The sequence below is a fragment of the Bos grunniens genome, chromosome 28 (assembly GCF_055505025.1).
Source record: "Bos grunniens cultivar Pamir isolate PY7600 chromosome 28, Bosgru_T2T1.0, whole genome shotgun sequence".
In the NCBI taxonomy this organism is placed as follows: Eukaryota; Metazoa; Chordata; class Mammalia; order Artiodactyla; family Bovidae; genus Bos; species Bos grunniens.
Window position 1 is genome coordinate 36,076,250 of NC_141192.1, and position 19,389 is coordinate 36,095,638.

General features: G+C 39.0%; 1 protein-coding gene across 13 annotated transcripts in view; it reads right to left on the minus strand.

The window, feature by feature from the left end:
- RYR2 (ryanodine receptor 2) overlaps positions 1-19,389 on the minus strand; it is an 820,811-nt gene that overhangs the window by 385,326 nt on the left and 416,096 nt on the right. For all 13 annotated transcript variants that reach the window (XR_015157121.1, XR_015157120.1, XR_015157122.1 and 10 more), the window contains exon 16: positions 17,447-17,582. Coding sequence is in view for 10 of the 13 variants with exons in the window: in XM_086382784.1 (XP_086238910.1) it covers positions 17,447-17,582 (136 nt within the window). In the remaining 3 variants the exon portion in view is untranslated. The remainder of the gene's footprint in view (positions 1-17,446; positions 17,583-19,389) is intronic.

The following is a 19,389-nucleotide window of genomic DNA, read 5'->3' on the forward strand; positions in this document are numbered from 1 at the left end:
TTTTTTTAACCTAGTAGTGTCTTCTACACCTCTCGAACCAAAGAACCCATTTTATCTGAAATGCCTATGTGACCTTTATGATATCTTTCAACCTAATTGATATACTCAATTTAAAACTCATTTCTCAGCAAAAAAAGACACAGATGTATAGAACAGTCTTTTTGGACTCTGTGGGAGAGGGAGAGGGTGGGATGATTTGGGAGAATGGCATTGAAACATGTATAATATCATATAACAAATGAATCACCAGTCCAGGTTCAATGCAGAATACAGGATGCTTGGGGCTGGTGCACTGGGATGACCCAGAGGGATGGTACTGGGAGGGGGGTTCAGGATGGGGAACATGTGTACATCCATGGTGGATTCATTTGATGTATGGCAAAACCAATACAATATTGTAAAGTAATTAGCCTCCAATTAAAATAAATAAATTAAAAAAAAAAAAACTCATTTCTAAATCATTCAGTTATTTTAAAGGAAATATGGTAAATATTTTATGTAAGTTCTACTCTTATGCCCATAAGATTGTTCAGAAACTGTATAACTGCTTAAAAATGGCAAATGATGTTTTTTTTTGTTTGTTAGTTTTTTTGTTTTTCACTTTTATTTTTTTTTATTTGCTACTCAGTTTATTTTTTTTAATTTTACATATAATATATTTAATGTGAAAAATATGTTCCTATAAGAAAAAAATCACAATTTTAAAATCTGGTAGTGCCAGGAGGTAGTTTAAAGAACTGAAGTTTGAGAATGCCACCTGTTCATCTCCTTGTTAAGAGCAACAGGGTTCAATGAAACTAAAATACTTCATATTTCATCTTTTTTCCTCCCAAAAGCTGTTACCTGGCCTGAGAGGAACAAAAGCAATAATGACACAAAAGACAAGAAGGCTTAGGTTTGTTCAACTACATAAGAAAAGCTCATTTGTGAATGCAGCCCCATAACATTTGTACAAATATTACAAGGTGATGCATTCAATAACATTTGTACAAATATTACAAGGTGATGCATTCAATTACTTAGGCTCTTCTCCAGCTCTGGAACCAATAAGAGCCAGTAACCAGAGTTCCAAAGAATAGCAAGAAGAGATAAGAAAGCCTTCCTCAGTGATGAATGCAAAGAAATAGAGGAAAACAATAGAATGAGAAAGACTAGAGATCTCTTCAAGAAAATTAGAGATACCAAGGGAACATTTCATGCAAAGATGGGCTCGATAAAGGACAGAAATGGTATGGACCTAACAGAAGCAGAAGATATTAAGAAGAGGTGGCAGGAATACACAGAAGAACTGTACAAAAAAGATCTTCATGACCCAGATAATCACGATGGTGTGATCACTGACCTAGAGCCAGACATCCTGGAATGTGAAGTCAAGTGAAAGTGAAAGTGAAGTCCCTCAGTCCTGTCCAACTCTTTGCGACCCCATGGACTGTAGCCTATCAGGCTCCTCCGTCCATGGGATTTTCCAGGCAAGAGTACTGGAGTGGATTGCCATTTCCTTCTCCAGGGGATCCGCCTGACTCAGGAATCGAACCTGGGTCTCCCGATAGGAAACATCACTACGAACAAAGCTAGTGAAGGTGACGGAATTCCAGTGGAGCTATTTCAGATCCTAAAAGATGATGTTGTGAAAGTGTTGCATTCACTATGCCAGCAAATTTGGAAAACTCAGCAGTGGCCACAGGACTGGAAAAGGTCAGTTTTCATTCCAATCCCAAAGAAAGGCAATGCAAAAGAATGTTCAAACTACCGTACAATTGTACTCATCTCAAACACTAGCAAAGAAATGTTCCAAATTCTTCAAGCCAGGCCTCAACAGTACAAGAACTGTGAACCTCCAGATGTTCAAGCTGGATTTAGAAAAGTTAGAGGAACCAGAGAGCAAATTGCCAACATAGGTTGGATCATCAAAAAAGCAAAAGAGTTCCAGAAAAACATCTATTTCTGCAACACTGACTATGCCAAAGCCTTTGACTGTGTGGATCATAGCAAACTGTTAGAACTGAATATGGAACAACAGACTGGTTCCAAGTCGGGAAAAGATTATGTCAAGCTTGTATATTGTCACCCTGCTTATTTAACTTATATGCAGACTACATCATGAGAAATGCCAGGATGGATGCAGCACAAGCTAGAATCAAGATTCCCAGGAGAAATATCAATAACCTCAGATATGCAGATGACACCATCCTTATGGCAGAAAGCAAAGAAGAACTAAAGAGCCTCTTGATGAAACTGAAACAGGAGAGTGAAAAAGGTGGCTTAAAAATCAACATTCAAAAAACTAAGATCATGGCATCTGGTCCCATAACTTCATGGCAAATAGATGGGAAAACAATGGAAACAGTGGCAAAATTTATTTTTGGGGGCTCCACAATCACTGCAGATGGGGACTGTAGCCATGAAATTCAAAGACACTTCCTCCTTGGAAGAAAACTTACGAACAACCTAGACAGTATATTAAAAAGCAGAGACATTACTTTGCGAACAAAGGTCCGTCTAGTCAAAGCTATGGTTTTTCCAGTAGTCCTGTATGGATGTGAGAGTTGGACTGTGAAGAAGACTGAGCACCGAAGAATTGATGCTTTTGAACTGTGGTGTTGGAGAAGACTCTTGAGAGTCCCTTGGACTGCAAGGAGATCCAACCAGTCAATGGTAAAAGAAATCAGTCCTGAATATTCATTTGAAGGACTGATGCTGAAGCTGAAGCTCCAATACTTTGGCCATCTCATGCGAAGAGCTGACTCATTTGAAAAGACCCTGATGCTGGGAAAGATTGAAGGCAGGAGAAGGGGACGAGAGAGGATTAGACGGTTGGATGCCATCACTGACTCGATGGACATGAGTTTGAGTAAGCTCCAGGAGTTGAATATGCACAGGGAAGTCTGGCGTGCTGCACTCTGTAGGGTCACAAAAATTCTGACGTGACTGAGTGACTGAACTGAATTGCTATTAACAGAGTGAAAAATGTTAACTAAACATTCCTTCCAAAACATTCAAAGAGAATATAAAAAATAAGTAGAACAGAAAAAAGAAATAGAGCAATAAAAGTAGACATTAATAAGTTAGAAATAAAAAAAATAAGTTAGAAATAGTAGAAGTGATCTATGTAATAAATTGAAATAATAGGACTGATCAACACTCTCAAGGACTCCCTCCCTTCAAAATATAAGCTAAATGCCAATAACTTTAATCAAGAAAAAAAAAGGACATAATTAAGAGGAGCAGGAATCATACACAGCCACTTATTGCTGTACTGAAATTTTTAAACATTTAGAAAAAGGATGACTTTCAAATAATTTTTTCATGAAAATTGACCCAAAGAAGAAAATCTAAATAGAATAACAAACAATGAGTAATATTTAGAAGTATGTCAAAGTCAAAAACATTTTTTCTAAATTCAGGAAATAAGTCACTGCTATGTTAAACTGTTCCAAAGTAAAGAAACTAAGAAAACCCTTCCAATATATTTTATCAAGACAGCATAACTTTGCTATCTACACCTAATAAAGAGGGTATGCATATCAGAAAACTAAAGGAAACTCTTAGCTATGAATACATATCCCCAAATCTTATACAAGGAGGCAATTTATAAATAACTATCAGTCCGTCTAGGCTAATAGTCAAGGCTATGGTTTTTCCAGTGGTCATGTATGGATGTGAGAGTTAGACTGTGAAGAAAGCTGAGCACTGAAGAACTGATGCTTTTGAACTGTGGTGTTGGAGAAGACTCTTGAGAGTCCCTTGGACTGCAAGGAGATCCAACCAGTCCATTCTAATGGAGATCAGCCTTGGGTGTTCTTTGGAAGGACTGATGCTAAAGCTGAAACTCCAATACTTTGGCCACCTCATGCGAAGAGCTGACTCATTGGAAAGGACTCTGATGCTGGGAGGGATTGGGGGCAGGAGGAGAAGGGGAGGGATTGGGGGCAGGAGGAGAAGGGGACGACAGAGGATGAGATGGCTGGACGGCATCACTAACTCAATGGACCTGAGTTTGAGTGAACTCCAGGAGTTGGTGATGGACAGGGAGGCCTGGCGTGCTGCGATTCATGGGGTCCACAGAGCTGGACACAACTAAGCGACTGAACTGAACTGAATCAGTAGTGTGTTCAGTTCAGTTCAGTCTCTCTTTGCAACCCCTTGGACTGCAGCATGCCAGGCCCCCCTGTCCATCACCAATTCCCAGGTTTACTCAATCTCATGTCCATCAAGACAGTAATTCCATTTAATCATCTCATCTTCTGTCGTCCCCTTCTTCTCCTACCCTCAATCTTTCCCAGCATCAGGGTCTTTTCGAATGAGTCGGTTCTTCGCATCAGGTGGCAAAAGTATTGCAACTTCAGCTTCAGTATCAGTCCTTTCAATGAATATTCAGGACTGATTTCCTTTACCAATAATAGGCTTGATCTCCTTGCAGTCCAAGGGACTCTCAAGAGTCTTCTCCAACACCAGAGTCCAAAAGCATCAATTCTGCAGGGCTCAGCTTTCTTTATAGTCCAACTCTCACATCCATACATGACCACTGGAAAAACCATAGCCTTGACTAGACGGGCCTTTGTTGGCAAAGTAATGTCTCTGCTTTTTAATATGCTGTCTAGGTTGGTCATAAGTTTTCTTCCAAGGAGCAAGCATCTTTGAATTTCATGGCTGCAATCACCATCTGCACTGCTTTTGGAGCCCCAAAAAATAAAGTCTGTCACTGTTTCCACTGTTTCTCCATCTGTTTGCCATGAAGTGAAGGGACCAGATGCCATGATCTTAGTTTTCTGAATGTTGAGTTTTAAGCCAACTTTTTCACTCTCCTCTTCAATTTCATCAAGAGGCTCCTTTGTTCTTCTTCACTTTCTGCCATAAGGGTGGTGTCATCTGCATATCTGAGGTTATTGATATTTCTCCCAGCAATCTTGATTCCAGCTTGCTTCATCCAGCCCAGCATTTCTCATGATGTACTCTGCATATAAGTTAAATAAGCAGGGTGACAATATTCAGGCTTGGTATACTCCTTTCCCAATTTGGAACCAGTCTGTAGTTCCATGTTCAGTTCTAACTGTTGCTTCCTGACCTGCATACAGATTTCTCAGGAGGCAGGTCAGGTGGTCTGGTATTCCTATCTCTTTAAGAATTTTCCACAGTTTGTTGTGGGTTCATTACTCCAATGAGAGAGAAATATGTTAGAATAAGTCAAAGGTGAAACATATGATGATCATCATAGACTCTGAAAATGTATGTACTTCTAAAAAAAAAAAAAACTTAACTCTATTAGAATGCCTCTGCAACATTATCCAGACAAGTGTACATGTGTGTGCACATGCAGAGTATGTTTTACAGATAAAGTGTGATCTACTAAATTCAGCAAGTTAGTCTTGAAGAAATCAGTTAAGGGAGTTTCTAAAGTAATGAAAAAGTATACAGAGAAATGCAAGAACACGCTTCCTAACACTGTTTATAATAGCAAAGCTTTGAAAACAGCTTGAATGTGGGCTAAATAAATGATGACACATCCCATCAGTTGGGTAGAATACATCCACTAAAGCCTGATGACAGCTTATAGTTACTGCCAAGGAAAGATGCCCACAATATAGAAGTCAGTGGAAACAAATGCTATATAAGGATATGGAGAATATGAGCCCATTTTGATGTAAGTATGTACACAGAATGAAGGAATATTATTTTTTAGAATATTCCTTAGACGGTAAGAGCTGATTTTTTGAGAAAAAGCTTCTGGTAGGTGCCTGGGATGGAAACAGACCTTGATTGATAAGTGTGGGACTCCCTGGGTCAAAGGGGGAAATTTTCTTATTCTATAGCAGGGGGGAAAGGACAGACCTGGTGGTCCAGTGGTTAAGACTCTTAAGACTCTGCACTTCCACTGCAGGGAGCAGGGTTTCAATCCCTGCTTCAAGAACCAAGATCCCACGTGCCACATGTGTGGCCAAAAAAATAAAAAATAAAATGGGGGAGGGGAGATGAATGAAGTTAGGAGGAAAAAGTCATGCCCTGTGATATGATCCTGCACAAGGACTTTCTGAAGGCGTAATAAATTCTATAAATAAAAAAATAAATAAATGACTCACAATTGTTCAATAGAATGGAAGTGTATATGAGTGAGGGGGTGATAGTCTATAACTAAGATACTATGTAACCTCAGAGAAACATTAGATAATAAGAAAGAAGTATGAAAGTGGGAGACAGTGTAACCAAATAACCCCCCCAAAGTGTACAGATATCAAAGGCAAGTCTTAAGCCCATCTCAGCTCATGAAGCTGGAACATGGACCAAGCCAACGAAACCTCAGGGATCAGGCCACAGCTGAAGTCCAATAGCAGGGATTTGCTATTGTTTGTGTGTGCATGTGGATGCGTAAAGTGGTTTACATGTGTTTAATGCTATAGTGAAAGTGAAAGTCGCTCAGTCATGTCCGACTCTTTGCGACCCCGTGGACTATACAGTCCATGGAATTCTCCAGGCCAGAATACTGGAGTGGAGTGGGTAGCCTTTCCCTTCCCCAGGGGATCTACCCAACCCAGAGATCAAACCCAGGTCTCCTGCACTGCAGGATTCTTTACCAGCCGAGCCAAAAGGGAAATCCAGAGAGCCGCTCTCATGTCCAAAGAAAATGGCAAATTTACAAGGTGCTTCTAAGTACAGAAACAAACAAACTCAAGACAAATGTTGTTTCTTCAAAGTAAGACATGCATGCTATACCTTAAAATACTCTTGTCATTGTTGGCTAATTGGCCTGAAGGAAAGTTAAAACCTTTCACCCATCAGACTACTTTTCCTCATTTATTTAAGAAATATTAACATAAGTGCATCAGGCGCTATGGTTGGCGCTGCAAATATAAGTTTAAATAAAGTGTGAATATAATACAATTGTCTGCAGGTCTTCTTTGAGTACATTTTAAGCTCCTTTAGATCAGATACTCTGTCTTACTATAACCTTGAGCATTCTCTGAAACTTACCATGTATGTTATCTCTTAAGGAATAAATGGTATTTAGTCTCTTATGGAGTAAGATCAGTGGTTAAGTACAGTAAAACTTAAATACTATAAGCACACTTTGAACTAAGTTTCATAAAGGACATGCATGTTCACTGAATTTTTTCTGATGTTGACTGAATAAAAAAAAAAAAAACTATATGGGGAAACAACAGAAACAGTGACAGATTTTATTTTGGGGGGCTCCCAAACCACTGCAGATGGTGACCACAGCCATGAAATTAAAAGACACTTGCTCCTTGAAAGAAAACTTATGACCAACCTAAATAGCATATTCAAAAGCAGAGGCATTACTTTGCCAAAAAGGTCAGTCTAGTCAAAGCTATGGTTTTTCCAGTAGTGATGTATGGATGTGAGAATTGGACCACAAAGAAGGCTGAGCGCCGAAGAATTGATGCTTTTGAACTGCGGTGTTGGAGAAGACTCTTGAGAGTCCCTTGGACTGCAAGGAGATCCAACCAGTCAATGGTAAAGGAAATCAGTTCTGAATATTCATTGGAAGGACTGATGCTGAAGCTGAAGTTCCAATACTTTGGCCACCTGATATAAAGAGCCAACTCATTAGAAAAGACTCTGATGTCGGAAAAGATTAAAGGCAGAAGGAGAAGGGAATGACACAGGAGGAGATGGTTGGATGGCATCACTGACCCAATGCACATGAGTTTGAGCTGGTGAGGGCCAGGGAAGCCTGATGTGTTGCAGTCCACGGGGCCACAAAGAGTTGGACATGACTGAACAACAAAAATCTTTAAATCTTTAAACTGTTATCCAATCAGAATATGAAATACAAGTAATACTTGAAGGTATTGAAAGACCATTATTAACAATATTCTACATTGCTTATTAGTATCCTAACATCTCCATGTCCTCATGCTTTTGTATTTTAAACTCTAATTCAGAATTTCTCAAAATATAAAATCAGAAAATTACAGATGGATTAGAAGATTTATAGAATTCCAAGAAAACGCTCACTTTAAACAAAATTCTGTAAAGTAATTATCCTTCAATCAGTTCAGTTCAGTTCAGTCACTCAGTTGTGTCCGACTCTTCGCGACCCCATGAATCGCAGCATGCCAGGCCTCCCTGTCCATCACCAACTCCCGGAGTTCACTCAAACTCACGTCCATCGAGTCAGGGATGCCATCCAGCCATCTCATCCTATCGTCCCCTTCTCCTCCTGCCCCCAATCCCTCCCAGCATCAGAGTCTTTTCCAATGAGTCAACTCTTCACATGAAGTGGCCAAAGTACTGGAGTTTCAGCTTCAGCATCATTCCTTCCAAAGAAATCCCAGAGCTGATCTCCTTCAGAATGGACTGGTTGGATCTCCTTGCAGTCCAAGGGACTCTCAAGAGTCTTCTCCAACACCACAGTTCAAAAGCATCAATTCTTCAGCGCTCAGCCTTCTTCACAATACAACTCTCACATCCATACATGACCACTGAAAAAACCATAGCCTTGACTAGACGGACCTTTGTTGGCAAAGTAATGTCTCTGCTTTTCAATATGCTATCCAGGTTGGTGATAACTTTTCTTCCAAGGAGTAAGCGTCTTTTAATTTCATGGCTGCAGTCACCATCTGCAGTGATTTTGGAGCCCAAAACAATAAAGTGTGACACTGTTTCCACTGTTTTCCATCTATTTCCCATGAAGTGATGGGACCGGATGCCATGATCTTCATTTTCTGAATGTTGACTTTTAAGCCAACTGTTTCATTCTCCTCTTTCACCTTCATCAAGAGGCTTTTTAGTTCCTCTTCACTTTCTGTCATAAGAGTGGTGTCATCTGCATATCTGAGGTTATTGATATTTTTCTCAGCAATCTTGATTCCAGCTTGCGCTTCTTCCTGCCCAGCGTTTCTCATGATGTACTCTGCATAGAAGTTAAATAAACAGGGTGACAATATACAGCCTTGACGTACTCCTTTTCCTATTTGGAACCAGTCTGTTTTTCCATGTCCAGTTCTAACTGTTGCTTCCTGACCTGCATACAGATTTCTCAAGAGGCAGGTCAGGTGGTCTGGTATTCCCATCTCTTTCAGAATTTTCCACAGTTTATTGTGATCCACACAGTCAAAGGCTTTGGCATAGTCAATAAAGCAGAAAGAGATGTTTTTCTGGAACTCTCTTGCTTTTTCCATAATCTAGCAGATGTTGGCAATTTGGTCTCTGGTTCCTCTGCCTTTTCTAAAACCAGCTTGAACAACTGGAAGTTCACAGTTCACGTATTGCTGAAGCCTGGCTTGGGGAATTTTGAGCATTACTTTACTAGCATGTGAGATGACTGCAATTGTGCGGTCGTTTGAGCATTCTTTGGCATTGCCTTTTGTTGGGATTGGAATGAAAACTGACCTTTTCCAGTCCTGTGGCCACTGCTGAGTTTTCCAAATTTGCTGGCATATTGAGTGCAGCACTTGCACAGCATCATCTTTCAGGATTTGAAGTAGCTCAACTGGAATTCCATCACCTCCACTAGCTTTGTTCATAATGATGCTTTCTAACGCCCACTTGACTTCACATTCCAGGATGTCTGGCTCTAGGTCAGTGATCACACCATCATGATTATCTGGGTCATAAAGATCTTTTTTGTACAGTTCTTCTGTGTATTCTTGCCACCTCTTCTTAATATCTTCTGCTTCTGTTAGGTCCATACCATTTCTGTCCTTTATTGAGCCCATCTTAATATAATAAAATTTTAAAAATTATTCAATAAATACTATCTGCTTTGTATCAAGGACTATTCTAGGTGCTGGAGACACAACAAAAAACCAAACTATATTCCTTCTTGGAATTTACATTCAAAACCTAGAAATACTATGAGAACAGGCCTTAAACAACACTGACAAATGGGGAGGAAATAGAACTAGAATCCAGAAGGATATTTAAAATGTTCAGGTGCTCTTAAGTCTTGTCAACCATAAACAAACCAACAAAAAACCCATCAGAATGTTGTTGGAGAATTTAAGACAGTAGTCTGTGAGGGCCCAGAGCAGGCTGCGCCAAAATGTGCCTCCATGGATGATTGAGTATTTTGAATTAAAGTTACTTAAGAAATGGCCAAAGCAAGATGGACACTCTGATTCCCCCATCTGTCTCCCTAAAAGCAGGAAATAAATCTCTCACATGAAAGATTCACCTCCATTCCCTGCATCTGGAAGTAGAAGGGCACCCTTATTGCCAGAGATGGGGAATTTGCTATCTTCTCCCCTCTCTCTACCCTGAGGGGTGAGAACAGCAACTTTCTTATATAATATTTTAAAATATTAATTAATTTGGCTGCCCCAGATCTTTGTTGCAGCACATGGGATCTTCAGTCTTCACTGTGGCATGCGAGATCTTTAGTTGCAGAATGTAGGATCTACTTCCCTGATCAAGGATAGATCTCGTGCATTGGAAACACGGAGTCTTAATCACTGGACCACCAGGGAAGTCCCCAGCTTTCCTGTAAAGGAGACGAAAAGGCTCTTCGTGCACACACAGCTCACAGTGGAGCCAAGACTTAAAGCCAGACAGTTTTGATCCCTGAGTCTGTGCTCAGGTCCTGAGCTATGCAGCCCCCCTCCCCCACAATCTTTTCCTGCTGGAATTCTGTCTAGAAAGTTTAGAAGGGCAGGGTCATGGTAGTATACAAGCAAATTAAGAAAACAGGAATCTCACAAGCTTGATTAGATAATGAATTCCTATCAAAATTAATGACTTTCATTTCATAGCCATGAGATCATTACCAAGTTGGAAAAAAAGTAATGTGTCTTGGTAATGAAATGTCTTTTTAGGGTTTCCTGAGAACAAGATGAGAAAAAACTGTAAGTATGATTGCCAGGGTAATATCTGGTTTGAGTGTGTTTGAAGCCAATGCCCTTCTTTTCTACCCCTTGACTGCCTTCCCACAGTGTTTTAGGGCATTTAGGAAAATCTGTGTCCCTAAGATACTGGGAAAATACTCTGGATCTGCAAAAATCTTTCCTTGCTCTACCCTTCCTCAGTCTTTAAAGATTCAGAAACTGGTAACTTATGCCTTCCTAAAAGAGAAGATGTCTACCCTGTTTGTTTTATACTCTGAATTTTCATAAAATGAGTATTCACAGAGAGAGTTTACCAAAGAGCATTTTTTAGACATTTTTAGAAAATTATCCTGGCTTGTAAGCCTCCTGCAGATTAATTGTGTGGATGCCAAAAAAGATGTATGAAAGCATGTCCCAGTGATGCTTTTCAAACTATGAATATCAGTGTCTGTAAGATCCCCAGGTCTTCCAGATGGCAATCTACTTTTGTCATTCTGTATCTAAAACACATATTAAATATATTCACATCAAATTTTTAAATTGTTATAGATTATCATTCCCTCCATCTCCCTTTTCTCTCCAAGCTAAACAAAACTGCTGAAGTAAAAGGTGTATTTTATACATAACTACACGAGAGACTCTACTGTCTACCTTTCTGCAAGAATGAGGAGGAGGCTTAATTAAGCTGAAGTTACTGATGGTTAAACCAAACTTTCTGATAGTAGGGTAAAGAGGAACAATGACATAAATATATTGTTGAACTCAAAGTATTGCTGACAATCGGAGAATTCTCCAGCCAAGGCAAAATAAACACTTACATATACAGGTTTACCTATTATATGATTACATCAACTTCAGTAAAAACTATTGGTGTCAAATGGTTCTTATGTCAAATAAGATTTTATTCACTATTTTTTCCTGGTCATGAAATCAGTGTTCACTATAATAAAAACAGAAAATGAAGAGTAGTCAAAGTGACAAATCGAAGTTGAACAAAGTGACAAATCTCATAATTCTATTCACCTGAACCAACCATTACTATGACCAACCTAGATAGCATATTCAAAAGCAGAGACATTACTTTGCCAACAAAGGTTCGTCTAGTCAAGGCTATGGTTTTTCCTGTGGTCACGTATGGATGTGAAAGTTGGACTGTGAAGAAAGCTGAGCACCAAAGAATTGATGCTTTTGAACTGTGGTGTTGGAGAAGACTCTTGAGAGTCCCTTGGACTGCAAGGAGATCCAACCAGTCCATTCTAAAGGAGATCAGCCCTGGGATTTCTTTGGAAGGACTGATGCTAAATCTGAAACTTCAGTACTTTGGCCACCTCATGCGAAGAGTTGACTCATTGGAAAAGACTCTGATGCTGGGAGGGATTGGGGGCAGGAAGAGAAGGGGACACCAGAGGATGAGATGGCTGGATGGCATCACTGACTCGATGGACGTGAGTCTGAGTGAACTCCAGGAGTTGGTGATGAACAGGGAGGCCTGGCGTGCTGCGATTCATGGGGTCGCAAAGAGTCAGGCATGACTGAGCAACTGATCTGATCTGAACCATTATTAAACCATGTGTATACTGAGAAATATTCTATTTATATGCAGTTACATAAATATTCTATCTTTTAACTCAACTAGAAAGAATAAATTAGCTTTCTTTTCATTATCAATTATCTAGCATTACACATTTCTGTTAATCTATTTTTTTCAACAATAAAAGTAATACATATAACACTTCCCCGAGTGATAAAGAGTCTGCCTGCCAATGCAGGAGACATGGGCTCAATTTCTGATCCAGAAGGATCCCACATGCCATGGAGAATGGAGCCCGTGCATCACAACTATTGAGCCTGTGCCCCAAAGCCTGTGTCCCACAGCGGGAGAGGTCGCCACGATGAGAAGGCCTCTCACAGCCAACTAGAGCGTAGCTCCCATTTGCTGCCATCATTTAAAGTTCATGCAGCAATGGAGAACCAGCACAGCCCAAAACAAATGAATAACACATGCAGACAGATTAAGAACATGTTTATTATTACACAGAGACAAGTAAAAGAACTCTCTCCCAAGGAGCAGCTACTGAACAGTCTTCTGGGCATCCTTTCAGAAATATCCACTGTATACACATGAATGTATCTTACTCTACATATTTTTAATTGTATGTAATTGGAATCTAACTATACATACAGTAAGCATCTTGCTTTTTTTGTTTTTTTACTTAATATCATATCCTACATTGCCATACTAAAAAGATCAGCAGTCTAGCCTGTTTCATACAATTTTTCAAATGGTATACTTTTCTCAATTTTCAATGATAACACAGTTTTATACTCTATAGGTATATTATTACTTATATAACCAATTCCCTGTTGATAGAAAAATTGTTTTCAATTTTATGCTATTTATAAATAATTTTTCAGTGGATATCCTTTCCACACTTGTAGAAATATGTCTCTAGACTGTATTTCTTAAAGTGGAAATTCTGAGAGTAAAAGGACATACACATTTAAAGTTTTGTATATACTGTTGACTGAGGCTTGCTTGGTTTTTTAAATTTTCATCAATTTATACTCCCACCAAGAAGATCCTACTCAACATTTTCCCCAATGATGGGTATTACCATTTTGTCTATGCCAATCTAATAAATGAAATATGATCTCTGCTTATTTTAATTTCCAGTTCCTTATTTGTCATGTGGAAAATCTGTTATTTTATTCATTGTTCTATACAGTGTCCATTGGTGTTAGTGGTCTGTTTTTCTGTTACATGATATTTTCTTATAGATTTATGAAAATTATATTACAGAAACTAAGCCTTTGTCTTTCATATAGACTGCATATTTTATTAAATTCCCACCTGTTTATTTTTAATGATATTATTTATCATTAAAGGCATTAAATGCAGTAACTACACAGCACTGTGGCTAGCTTTGCTATTTATACCACCTGTCTCTCTCTTACTCAACCATAAGATTCATGACAGCAGAGAATATATGCTGCTCACAACTGTACCTCACTTCCCAGATTAGAATATTTCCCATATCAGGCAGCCAATTAATCTCTGATGAATGAATGAAGCTTCTATTGAAACCCACATCCACTGGATTCCACGTTCCCCCAACAGGACACAGTCTCTGTTACCAAGGATGCCCCTTCAGAATACTGTATAAGGAATTAAGAGGCAAGACACTTGGGAAAATATGCAAAAGGGAAAAGGAATATATATATATATGTGTGTGTGTGTGTGTGTGCGTGTGTGTGTGTATGTATGTATATATTCAGAAGATCCTTAATTTTATATATATATATATATATGCACACATATATATCTTCAGAAAAGCTTCCTAATTATATACACATACCTACACACATATACACACACAGGAGTAGCAGATTAACAAAAATCTTCTCAGGAATAGCAGTGTGAAAATATAAGTTATAGTTAAGAGTGTGTGTGTGTGTGTACGAGTAGAAAGTATATTGAGAATTTATGTCTCTTGTTGCATGAAAAAATCAATTTGAAAGCCACAAAACATGCATTGCCTGAAATCATTGTATGCTATCTTAGTTACATATGTTGTTATTATGCTATTATTTTCCATTACGATGTGAGTTTTAGGGGGTTCTAGTTATGTCAGTTTTAAGTCCCTTAAATGGATTTAATGTAGCTCCTTTAAATCCTCCCTTAATCAAAAAGGATGCAAAGAATTAAGGAAATAAATGCATATATTTAAGAAATACATACCCTATATATGCATATGCAATGTATAGCATATATTACAAATAAATATACATTTACTGCATATAAAATCTCTGATACAAAATAATTCTAGACAGTCTGAAAGGACAGTGCTGGATTAGAGATAAAGACCTAGGTAGGACTGAGAGACTACAGATAAAATGACTGAGGTCACAGGGGAACGGGAAGGGACAGACCAGCCATGGGGCTTGAGGATTTCAAGAATACTCAAGTATTCTTCTTATTCTAGAATATGAAGTTGTATTTCAAGTATCGGAGAGTCAATGAAAATGCTGACTGTGTGTGTGAGGGCTTCCTGGAGTCTGAAATAAATATTGGTGGAGACAAGAGGAAGAACTGAGAAATTAACCAGAAACCTATAATACCAGGTTCTCAACACGATCTTGAGGTTTACATCTCAAATATCTATTGAACACCAGCTATGTACCAGACGTGTAGGCTACCAGTGTATGAGATGTGTGATGCTGTGTTCAGAGAATGAGTAAAATAATAGAATATAGCATTTCAACCTGGAGGGAACTACAAAGAAAACTTTGTTTCCTCCATCTTTGATAAAGAAACCAAAAGGAAGGTGTAGCTGCAATAAACATGGGGCTATGACCTTCTATCAGTTGATCTGGAACTTTCTTGCTATACCCAACAGTTACAAGTAAAGTTTATTTTCTAAGACACATTTAAAAGGCAAAAACAACATAAAAAATGAAGAAGTGGAAGAAGAGAACATTACTATGAAGGAGAAGATGACAACAAAAGTATCCAAAAGAGTTGCTTGTATATTTTTGAGATTAGTTGTTGGTCAGTTGCTTCATTTGCTATTATTTTCTCCCATTCTGAAGGCTGCCTTTTCACCTTGCTAATAGTTTCCTTTGATATGCAGAAGCTTTTAAGGTTAATTAGGTCCCATTTGTTTATTTTTGCTTTTATTTCCAATATTCTGGGAGGTGGGTCATAGAGGATCCTGCTGTGATGTATGTCAGAGAGTGTTTTGCCTATGTTCTCCTCTAGGAGTTGTATAGTTTCTGGTCTTACATTTAGATCTTTAATCCATTTTGAGTTTATTTTTGTGTATGGTGTTAGAAAGTGTTCTAGTTTCATTCTTTTACAAGTGGTTGACCAGATTTCCCAGCACCACTTGTTAAAGAGATTGTCTTTAATCCATTGTATATTCTTGCCTCCTTTGTCAAAGATAAGGTGTCCATATGTGCGTGGATTTATCTCTGGGCTTTCTATTTTGTTCCATTGATCTATATTTCTGTCTTTGTGCCAGTACCATACTGTCTTGATAACTGTGGCTTTGTAGTAGAGCCTGAAGTCAGGTAGGTTGATTCCACCAGTTCCATTCTTCTTTCTCAAGATGGCTTTGGCTATATACAAGCAACTCCTCCAGCTCAACTCCAGAAAAATAAATGACCCAATCAAAAAATGGGCCAAAGAACTAAATAGACATTTCTCCAAAGAAGACATACAGATGGCTAACAAACACATGAAAAGATGCTCAACATCACTCATTATCAGAGAAATGCAAATCAAAACCACAATGAGGTACCATTTCACACCAGTCAGAATGGCTGCGATCCAAAAGTCTACAAGCAATAAATGCTGGAGAGGGTGTGGAGAAAAGGGAACCCTCTTACACTGTTGGTGGAAATGCAAACTAGTACAGCCACTATGGAGAACAGTGTGGAGATTCCTTAAAAAACTGGAAATACTGCCTTATGATCCAGCAATCCCACTGCTGGGCATACACACTGAGGAAACCAGAAGGGAAAGAGACACGTGTACCCCCATGTTCATCGCAGCACTGTTTATAATAGCCAGGACACGGAAGCAACCTAGATGTCCATCAGCAGATGAATGGATAAGAAAGCAGTGGTACATATACACAATGGAGTATTACTCAGCCATAAAAAAAATACATTTGAATCAGTTCTAATGAGGTGGATGAAACTGGAGCCTATTATACAGAGTGAAGTAAGCCAGAAGGAAAAACACCAATACAGTATACTAACGCATATATATGGAATTTAGAAAGATGGTAACAATAACCCTGTGTACGAGACAGCAAAAGAGACACTGAGTCTTATGGACTCTGTTGCAGAGGGAGAGGGTGGGAAGATTTGGGAGAATGGCATTGAAACATGTATAATATCATGTATGAAACGAGTTGCCAGTCCAGGTTTGATGCACGATACTGGATGCTTGGGGCTGGTGCACTGGGACGACCCAGAGGGATGGTATGGGAGGGAGGAGGGAGGAGGGTTCAGGATGGGGAACACATGTATACCTGTGGTGGATTCATTTTGATATTTGGCAAAACTAATACAATTTGTAAAGTTTAAAAATAAAATAAAATTTAAAAAAAAAGTATCCAAAAGAAGTGAGAATATATGATAAGAATAATATGTTATGCTAAGCCTGTGACATAAATCACCATGTTAAAGCCATCAACCACATTATGAATGTCTGTAAAGAGCAAAGAGGAACACAGAATAAACTACTGCAATTTTTGCTGAGTGTATGCCAAGCGCACCTGGAAGGTGCAGATACAGATCTCCACAAGCTTAAAGGAGATCCCTAACAAGATGGAATGGTGAGAAGATGGGCTCATGTGGGACGAACTTCAGAATCAAAAAGGAAGTATTTAATATGCATCCCTTTAGAGTCCCCTCGCTCACAAAACTATACCCTAGACGACTCTCCTCTTTTAATCAAAAGTCAATCTACAGCTACGGCCATCTTTCATGCTCAGAAATAGATTTAAATATTAATACTAAACATCGTTTGCTTTAGTGCAATAATAAAACATGAAAAGCCTCAATTAAGGAGCAAGTTATAAAGCTGCTGTAACTGTTACAGGATCATGTTGAATAGACAAACTCAGTTGCCTTGAAAAGCCAATCATACTTCTTACCCAGCAACTCATACAGAGAATTCAGAATCGATTTCCAAGATTCCCCTGCTTCTCTCCCAGCAACATCAGCGAAGTGTGCAGCACTGCTATACACATGCAGCCTGTCTATACACTCGAGCACAAGGTTGATCATTCCCTGGAAAGGTAGAAAGACAACCATCAGAAACTGTGATTCGGCTCACAGGCAAAAAAAAAAAAAAAGAAATTGTTAAGTTGATTTTTTTTTTTAAACGTCTGGCTTAAAGTAAGTCTGTTAATCATAAAGAACATTGAGATCATTTATTCAAAGAACAGGAAGAAACACACTTGCATGTGAAATAAAATGTTCTTGAACTATTTCAAATGGTTTTTAAATCCTGAGTGCTATTCTCAAACAGAAACAGAACTAATAAAAATATGTATTTCTTACTTACTGCAATAAATTGCAAGGTTTAATAGTAGGTTGATTAACCACATCAAAAAAGCATTCTACTGTGAGTGAAGAGGTTCAGAGAGTGCCACCCCAAAATAAGCCACTTCAGCATAAGGAATATTGGGGCTGAAGGCCATTGAGAAAAATCAGACACGAATAATTCCTACCCTTCTCCACTCCACCAGAAGGACAGGAGGACGTCTGAGACAATGCCAGTCTATTATCAGTCCAGAGCCTGCACAGAATAATCTATGCATCACACCAGTCATTATTATCCATTAGTTTCCACCTTGTATTTACCTTCTGACAATTTGTTGCTCCCAGAAGCTCAAAATTCCTTTCCTTTGTCTTATCACTTCTCTACAAATTGTTTTTTTTTTTTTTTTTTTTAATTAGCATGCTACATAAACCTGAGTTCTAACCACTTGTGAGACAGGCTGGGACCCGGGACCCTCTGCCTCAATGCTTGCTTGCACCTGGACACACCTCTTCTAGACAACAAAATACAAGGAAACGGTATGGGACTAAAAACAACTGCGTACATGCACAGCCAGGACAAATTCTAGACAAAAGATACAAAGAGACTGAAAAACTCAACTGCCACTTTTGAAGAGCCTGAAGCAAAATCAAGGTGCTGCACATGTCCCCTACATGTAATATTACTTAAGAGGAGGGCAAACCATCTAAGCCAACCCTCCCACCTGACTCCTGGATACAACGCTACCTTGCCCCATGTAAGGAATCAGGTTGTCCCCCTCCTTCATGGAGTGAGCAAACAAAGGAATCTGTTGCTTGTTCTCCCTTCCCCTGTGCTACAGCAGGGACCCCAATAAAGCCTTGCCTGAATTCCTCGTTTGGCCTCTGATCAATTTCTACTGACTGGGGAAGGCCAAGAACTCTGGTTGGTGATATTTGGAGTCACTCATCACTGAATACTCCCATGTACACACACAATGCATACATTAGTAAGCTTCTATTTGTTCTTCACTTGTACATCTATCTTTTGTTGGTGCAACCTGCAGGGCCCCAACCAATGAAGTCGAACAGAAGAAAATGATTTTTCTCCTCCCCCACATAAACATAAGAGGAGATCCTTACTCTTAGGGAAGATATTATCACCACCACCACCACCAATCATCATCATCACTTTTTAACAGTAAATTGAAGATGTACTAAATACAGGAAAGCTCATGGAAAGATATTTAAGGCAAATCAAAAATTCATTATAGAAACTTTGTAAGAAGCTATCTACATTTCAAATTATACTTTTATTATTATTTCTAGATCAAGATTGTCAAAATGAGGCAAAGCACACGAATGGAAAAGCTATAAGGAGCTGACAAATTAACTTACTTCACATCAAGAATTTAAGAGGCACTATGGCCCTAAGACAGAGAAGGCAATGGCACCCCACTCCAGTACTCTTGCCTGGAAAATCCCATGGACAGAGCTCTGAGCCTGGTGGGCTGCAGTCCATGGGGTTGCTAAGAGTCAGACATGACTGAGCGACTTCACTTTCACTTTTCACTTT